The sequence below is a fragment of the Octopus bimaculoides genome, chromosome 5, assembly GCF_001194135.2.
Source record: "Octopus bimaculoides isolate UCB-OBI-ISO-001 chromosome 5, ASM119413v2, whole genome shotgun sequence".
NCBI lineage: Eukaryota > Metazoa > Mollusca > Cephalopoda > Octopoda > Octopodidae > Octopus > Octopus bimaculoides.
Genome location: NC_068985.1, coordinates 63,755,523 through 63,764,185, shown reverse-complemented (window position 1 = coordinate 63,764,185; position 8,663 = coordinate 63,755,523). Strand labels below are relative to the sequence as shown.

The window sequence follows — 8,663 nt, the reverse complement described above, 5'->3', positions numbered from 1 at the left end:
ATAGCCTCGGGCCGACCAAAGCCTTGTGAGTGGATTTGGTAGACGGAAACTGAAAGAAGCCTGTCGTATATATGTATATATATATGTGTGTATATGTTTGTGTGTCTGTGTTTGTCCCCCCAACATCGCTTGACAACCGATGCTGGTGTGTTTACATCCCCATAACTTAGCGGTTCGGCAAAAGAGACCGATAGAATAAGTACTAGGTTTACAAAGAATAAGTCCTGGGGTCGATTTGCTCGACTAAAGGTGGTGCTCCAGCATGGCCACAGTCAAATGACTGAAACAAGTAAAAGAGTAAAGAGAGAGTAAACCCTGTTCTATGTGATACATTCTGCCAGTATCGGAAGTTTGAATGTGTTTAGTTAAAACAATTAAGGAAATAATCTATATGTCGAATTGAATAGATCTGAAATGGATGAAAGGCAAAGTCGACCTTGGTGGAATTTGAATTCAGAATGTAAAGACAGACGAAATACCACTTCTAAAATACAAGATTTTGTCAAAAACATTAAGAATAAAACCTGTTCTATGTGACATATTCTACCAGTAATGGAAGTTTGAAAATGTTTAGTTAAAAAAAATTAATTAAATAATCTGTACGTCAAAGTCGACCCTAGGCGAAATTTGAACTCAAAAACGTAAAGAGAGACGAAATACCATTAAGAATTTTGCCCAGCATGCTAACGTTTCTGCTAGCTCCCTGCCTTAAAAAGTAAACATTCATTTTAGAAATACATTCTTTATCCTTATTGCTGAAGAGTTACTCCCTTACTTCTTTACTTACTGACACAAAATTTCGTAACATTTTACCTCATAACTCTTCTTCTACTAACTTTTGTTCAATGTGACTAGCGATTCTCAATTCCTCATGCATTTTTCTATCATTTAAGCCTAAGAAAAGTATACTTTTAATTTAGAATTAAAAAATTTAGGTTAATTGAAGATGAATATCTGCCTTACTGTTCCCCTTGAGGTCGCAGATATTTTGATGTAACTTTTTTCTACTGAACCAAATCTCAAACTATTTATGCCAAAGTGTAGCTGATAGGTGTCCTCTTTTATTAACAGTTTGCAATTTAGTTGAGAACTGAATTAGTGGTGAAGCTTGGAAGCTGTTGCGATTGTCAAAATGGTGGATTTAAGAATATATTCAACCACTACCACGGCTGAATGATATGTATATATACATACATGATGGGCTTCTTTCAGTTTCCATCTACCAAATCCACTCAAAGGTTTTGATCAGCCTGAAGCTATAGCTGAAGACACTTGCCCAAAGTATCACACAGTGGGACTGAACCTAGATCCATGTGGTTGGGAAGCAAGCTTCTTACAACACAGCCATTCCTGTGCCATAATAATAATAACAACAACAACAACAACAATAATAAAAGCAGGCAGAATCATTAGTATGCTGGGGAAAATACCTAGCAGTATTTTGTCCCTCTTTATGTTCTGAGTTCCAATTCCACTGAGGTCAACTTTGCTTTTCATCCTTTGATAAAATAAGTACCAACTGAGCACTGGAGTCAATGTAATTGACTTACCTGCTCCCTCGAAATTGCTGGCCTTGTACCAACATTTGAAACCATTATTATTATTTTGGTTTGTCACAGATTCAGTGTTATTCCTGGTAGGGATTATGTGGATAGTGGGTTTACTAACTGTAGCCTTAGGTATCCACTCTTTCAAGTGCTTAGGACCCACCTGATAATCCTTGCTGTCCCAAAGAGACAAACTTTTTGTTGGAGCTCTGCTGGGCATTCTATTTCAATCTCCCTCAGTCATTTGTCTGTATCTTCACTAACTCATCCCAGTGCACCAATTATTATAGGCACAATCATTACTGTTTGCATGCTCCAAATTCTTCCTATTCCAAATTATAGGGGATTGTATTTTTTTAGAAAATTACTATTTTTTAATCTCACAACGTGAGATTATTGGTAGGAAGCTTTTTTTGTTTTTCTTCCTCTTTCTTTACAATCATGGAATCAAATGGGCATGATGGGCCATTAAATAAGCAACTTCATTTTTCCTTATCTATGATTGTAATATCTGGTTTATTGTTTTCTAATTTCTTGCCTGTTTGAATTGGAAAGTCCTACAAAATCTTACATTTTTCTGACTCTAGTACTCTTTTGACTCGATGATTGCACCATGTATTTCCAGCTTCAAATTCCCATTTCTGGCACAGTTTCCAGTGTAAAACTTTTACAACCTGGTTCTGCCTCTATTTCTTATATTTTTCCTGTGCCAACTTGGGCCATTCTGCCACTGTCTCATTCCAAGTACCAATGGCTCTACATTTTTCTGATACATTCTCTCCATATATATGTTTTTCTTAAGTTTTTATTGCTTGATCTTGGGCTACTACAATCAGGTTCTCTGTTTCTTTTTTTAATTCCCATTTTTTTAATCCAGCCCAGGATTTTGTTCAACATACATCTTCAGTGACTCTCCAAAATTGACCATGCAGAGGTTTCTCTTTGATTTGTCTGACATGCTCTCTTTGTATTTCATTCTTATCCTTTTCTCCAATTACATGCTTCGTCACCTTTTCTTTATTAACTGCCTTTAGTAGTTTTTCTGTGCTGCTCTAAGTACTCTACAAGGCTTTTTCTTTCCCTCCGTACATGTTCTTCTATTGCTATTAAACCTCTTCCACCCTGGTCTCTCCTGAATTACAGCCGGTTGATATCAGCCTTTGGATAGTGGGCTCCATACATTGCCAACAACTTCCTAGTTTTTTCTGTCAAGTTTCTTTATTTTGTTCGTGATCCATATCTGATTAAAGGTACTATTGAATTTATTGCTTCAATGAGATTTTTGGAATTCAGCTTTGATTGCAGCAATTTTCTGACTCTCCTAGTGTACTCTATACTGGTAATTTGTTTCATTTCTTCATCTTTTATCTCCCAAGTACTTATACCACTGTCTTTTCTTAATCACTCTCTTTGTTTGCCCATTTGGCAATACAATTCTCTGGCTTCTTTCAAATTTTCCTTGATTCATTTTCAATATAGCACACCTTTATATCGCAAATTCCATACTTACGTCATTTGAGAAAATGCAGATCGTATGTACAAGACTTTCAAGTTGTTTCTCATTTTTGGCATAAACCTTTATGTCATCCATGAAAAGTAGATGATTTATCTGACCATTTCCTTTTCCCAATTCGTAAGCAATTTTCACTTTTTGTAGTATGATAGTGAGCGGTATCATTGCCAGTATGAATGGCAATGGAGATAAGCTATCACCTTGGAATATTCTACATCTGATGTTCACTTTTCAGAGTCTTTGTTTTCCTCCAATCAATTCTGTTTTCCAATGTTTCATGCTTTTATTAAGCATTTTCTCCGTGTTTTTTGCTATTCCAAACATGCTCATCGTTTTACTTATCCAACTGCATAGTATCATGTCATATGCTTTTTTGTAATCCTGTCAATCTGTGTCTGCAATTTCTAATTATCATTTTGTCAACTAATAAGTGATCTTTTGTTGCCCTACTTTGTTTCTTGCATCCTTTCTTTTCTTCTGGAAGTAGATTGTTACTTTCCTGATGGTTGTATAACTCTTCCACCAAGATATCAGTCATAAGCTTCCATATTAGTGGTAGACAGGTTACAGATTGAAAATTTGGTGCCAAGTTCCCTTTCAAGGGATCCTTGAGGCATAGCAGCTTTCATTCATTCGTTATCCAGGCAAGAATGTGACCTTGTTGCAGGCAGTCATCCAGTTGCACAGCTGTTCTTTCATGCAACTGTGTAAAATTCTTCAGCCAATAGCCATGTACTCCATCCAGGCCTGGTCTTCTCTAATTTGCTATTTTTTAAAACTTCTGTCTCACTGGCTTCCTTTTGTTTTGGTACAGTTGCAAATTGTCTTTCCACCTTTGTCAGTCACTCCACACCTTCATGTCTCACCCTTCCCCCAAATTCTTTACTTTCTTCTACATCTGGAATCAGTTCCTGATGTTGGCTTCCCTCTATTTCCTCAAATAGATACCTTCTATTTGATTGGCTGAGTCTATACTGTTTGAAACCTTTGCATCTTGCATCATATCTTTTTAATTTGTCCTTTAATGCTGTCACTTTTTTGTGTCAATTCTTCATGTACTGTTTGTTTTCTCATTTCTTCTAACCTGTACTGTCCATTCAATTTTCTGATTACTGCCTTATTCTTGAGCTTTCCTCTCATTATCCTATTCAATTGTCACAGTTCTTTCCATGTTTTTTCCAGCTTCATTTGTATTCTCATCCTCCAGGTTGGTTCTTTCTTTTCATTTGCTTTTATATCTTCAGTTTTTCGCTTGTAGCCTACTATGTTAGCTACAACATGAGCAGCAATGGTTAACTGGTTTGTTTCACTGATGTTTTCTGTTTTAATGAAGCTTAAAATGTCATTTACTTTGCCTGTGGCTTTCCTCACTTGTTTTCTGTCCATATATCTTATATTTGGTAGTACTTCATTGATCCCATCAGTCATTTTACCTCTCAACATTTCTAAAATCTCTTCATCATTCAAGTCTTGTTCAGTACTTACTGTCACTTGTCCATGTAGATCGTCTTCATTAGTTACTTTATTAGTATTCTCTGGTACTCTGTGGTTTCCATCTGTTTCATGTTTTTCATCTCTTTATTATTATTATTATTATTATTATTATTATTATTATTATTATTATTATTATTATTATCGGCGCGTAAAAAGCACCCACTACACTCTCAGAGTGGTTGGCGTTAGGAAGGGCATCCAGCTGTAGAAACTCTACCAGATCAGATTGGAGTCTGGTGCAGCCATCTGGCTCATCAGTCCCCAGTCAAATTGTCCAACCCATGCTAGCATGGAAAGCAGATGTTAAATAATGATTATTATTATTATTATTATTATTATTATTATTATTATTATTATTATTATTATTATTATCATTTTTACTTTTAATCTGCATGTTTGTTACAGTCACTTGCCAAAACACACCCAGTGTCTTGGGGCAAGTGAAAGAGAAGAGATGTTACAGTATGACTGGAAGCTTGAGGAGGGGATGTAGTGAAATGTCTTCATGTAATATAACACAGATATTTAAATGAATAGGGCTTTTTCTAAGGATGTGGGCAGTACTTGTCAGCACAATCTTTTGGATTTCTCTGAGACATGGTTCTCCTGGGATCTTATCTAGATGTTTCTCACATCCATTTTTTTATCATACCTAGGGCACCTACAATAACAGGAACAGTTCTCGCTTTAAGATGCCACATCTTTTGTATTTCAGTTTCCAGGTCCTTATATTTACTTAGTTTGTCAAATTCCTTGACAGATATATTTCTGTCAGTGGGAACACTTACATCTATTAGTGTGCAAGTCTTTTCTTCTCTGTCTTTAATAATTATGCCTGGTTGATTATCCTGGATTGTTCTGTCAGTGTTGGCTGGAAAATCTCAGAGGGTAGTGGAATTTTTACCTTCAACAACTGGCTCAAGATGATGTCCATACCAGTAAGCAGGAGTGCTGATTTTGTAGTGTTTACATATTTTCCAATGTAAATACTGTCCTACCCTGCCATGGTGATTTTTATATTCGTTTGGTGTCAGAACAGGACATCCTGAGACGAGATGGTCTATTGTTTTGTGAAACGTCTCACAGAATCTGCATTTAGGGTCACAGCCTGATTCTTCTTCTTCTTCTTCTTCTTCTTCTTCTTCTTCTTCTTCTTCTTCTTCTTCTTCTTCTTCTTCTTCTTCTTCTTCTTCTTCTTCTTCTTCTTCTTCTTCTTCTTCTTCTTCTTCTTCTTCTTCTTCTTCTTCTTCTTCTTCTTCTTCTTCTTCTTCTTCTTCACATCTCAGCTCTATCCCACAGCTTAGAGATGCAACACTTTTCTCAACACATGGGCTGCTCCAAGTATTGCTGCCAACTGAATACTTCCAATGAAGTTTGGTATTTGCAGCTTTTAATGCCAAAATATTGCTCTTTTTCAGATGATCTCAAGTACACTGATCACAATAGGTGCCACTCTCATTTTTGAGGCTCTCTGAATTCTTTTCACTTCCAGTCCTAGGTCTTGGTACTTCCCAACTTTCTTGTCATTTTGTCTTCAGAATATTCTGAAATGCATGTCCATTCTTTAGACTCCTTTAGTAGGAGAGTGTTATCTGTTTGGTTATATTGCAGCTTTTTGTCTGTGTACATTGGTATATTCCATTTGAATTTCATCCAACCATTTCATCATACCACTTGTGGGAACATTCTAGTTCATACTTCTTGCATGACTCCCAGTGTATTCACACTTCTATTTTGTCATGGCATTTTTGTACTTCTTTTGTACTAGTTTTGAGCATCCATTAATTATATGTCTGATTGTCTCAGATGATTTTTCGCATAGTCTACAGAAAAGTGATACTGCTGTCTTATCAATGCTACACTTGATTTCATTCTTAAAGCTTGTTCTTGAGCAATAAGAATCAGTCCTTCCATCTTCTTTAAAAAGCCATATCATAACCTTCTCCAGGGTTCTTCATCAGCTTCATCCAGTGTTTGTTTGAAAAAGTTTTCTATGTAGGACCTATCTTTCCAATTGATGAGATATTTTCTCTATTAGTCCTCATATTGTAACTCCTGGAGGGTCTCACCTTTGTCACTGATCACCTCACTCAGTGCAGCCTGCAGCATTGTTTCATCATTATTCCTCAGACAGGAGGCATGCAAGGACTTGATCTCCTACACAACACTATCTTCTTTTCCAACCAATCCTCTTCCCTAGGTTAGGAAAGCCTTGCTATGTTAATTCTAGCATGAAGGTACTCATGCATAGCCATTACCTTCCTATCCATGTCGATCAGTTCTTCCTCTGTCCAGTCCACAACTCTTGCATAGTAATGTATCACACCTACAATCCACGTTTTGATGTCTCTAATCTGGTTCCTTCCATTCAGCTTGGATCTACATAGCATTTTAACTCTTCTGGTTTATATTATTATTAGTAGTAGTAGTGATGTTGGTGTTATTATTATTAAGGTGGCAAGTTGGCAGTAATTGTTAGCATGCTGGACAAAATGCTTAGAGGTATTTCGCCTGTTGCTATGGTCTGAGTTCAAATTCCATCGAAGTTGACTTTACTTTTCATCCTTTTGGGGGTCGATAAATTAAGTACCAGTTATGCACTGGGGTTGATATAATCGATTAGCTGCTTCCCCTAAAATTTCAGGCTTTGTGCCTTTAGTAGAAAGGATTGTTATTATTTTTTTTTAATAATTCTGTTGACTTTTGGTGTTCATTTCTGTAGGTTTATGCGACAATGCAGGACCAATTAAAGGAAGAACGTTCAAGCACAAATGATGAGAAAATGATGGCGCATATTAAGGAAATTGCTCAACAATTATACCTGAATGTAAGTTATGTTTGTTGGCATTTATTTCAAGGCTGACTATTCTAGTAGAATCAGATTTGCAAGTTGTACAATCAAAATGCTTTTGTGTTACAGGAGTTATGAGACAGTCACTGGCTGTGTAAGAAGCCAATGGCACTAATAGGCATGGATCACATGATTAGCTTGGGTACTAGTGTGAGATGTAGTGACACGACTAAAACAGAAAAGCAAAAAAAAAAAAAAGTAAATAAAATTCATGAGATACATCCGTGTGTCTTGAGCAGAGGTGAAGATGTTGCTTGGTGGTACAACATGGAGCACAAAGATAGCTGTAGGTGGAATGAAAGGAAGACGTCTAGGTTTGTCTAAAGTAGTGTTGGTGACAATAAGGCCCAGATCAGGTCTGATCCAGTAGACCTATGGTTAGTGTTTTAGCCATGACTATCCCTTCTTGACTGTATTCTGAACAATGTGTCCATTTTTTTAAGATGGTGGAAAATACCTTAAAGGGAATTTGGCTACTATTTCTACCATACAGTAGAGAGTTTCTTTTGAACCAAAAGTAAAATTGATTTTTTTATATGATTTAGTCAGCTGGTGGGGCAGTGATTTGGATTTTTAAGGTCTTCCAAGAACATTGGGTATCTGCTCATTCCATTGGTAGACAGCTCATCTCCCACTAACTTCTGTCTCTTACTTGTGGCTTCACAAACTGTTTGGCTATAGAATACTCAGGGAGACTTGCCCCACACATGGAGAAATTAGATGTCAAAAAGATAATGGAATGATGAGAGATAACCAGTAATATATTGGTGTCAGTTATCAATTTCTTTCCAAAATGGCCATGATTCTGTAAATAGGATCATATTTCTTGATAACTCATTTATTTAATCAACCAAACCTTACTCTCAAAATTGCTGGCTTTGTATCTAATTTAGAAATTATAGAGGGCAGTAGATTGGCGAACTCATTAAAGCATTGGACAACAGTTTTGGGCTATTTATTTGATGCTCTTTTATACCTCTGAGTGGAGGCACAATGGCCCAGTGGTTAGGGAAGCGGACTCATGGTTATAGGATCGCGGTTTCAATTCCAAGACCGGGCGTTGTGAGTGTTTATTGAGCGAAAACACCTAAAATTCCACAAGGCTCCGGCAGGGAATGGTGGCGAACCCTGCTGTACTCTTTCACCACAACTTTCTCTTACTCTTTCTTCCTGTTTCTGTTGTACCTGTATTTCAAAGGGCCAGCCTTGTCACACTCTGTGTCATGCTGAATCTCCCCGAGAACTACATTAAGGGTAC

General features: G+C 36.8%; 1 protein-coding gene across 13 annotated transcripts in view; it reads left to right on the top strand.

Moving 5' to 3' along the window:
- LOC106871234 (myotubularin-related protein 13) overlaps positions 1-8,663 on the top strand; it is a 512,098-nt gene that overhangs the window by 303,851 nt on the left and 199,584 nt on the right. For all 13 annotated transcript variants that reach the window (XM_052967747.1, XM_052967743.1, XM_052967750.1 and 10 more), the window contains exon 12: positions 7,277-7,381. In XM_052967747.1, the coding sequence (XP_052823707.1) occupies positions 7,277-7,381 (105 nt within the window). The remainder of the gene's footprint in view (positions 1-7,276; positions 7,382-8,663) is intronic.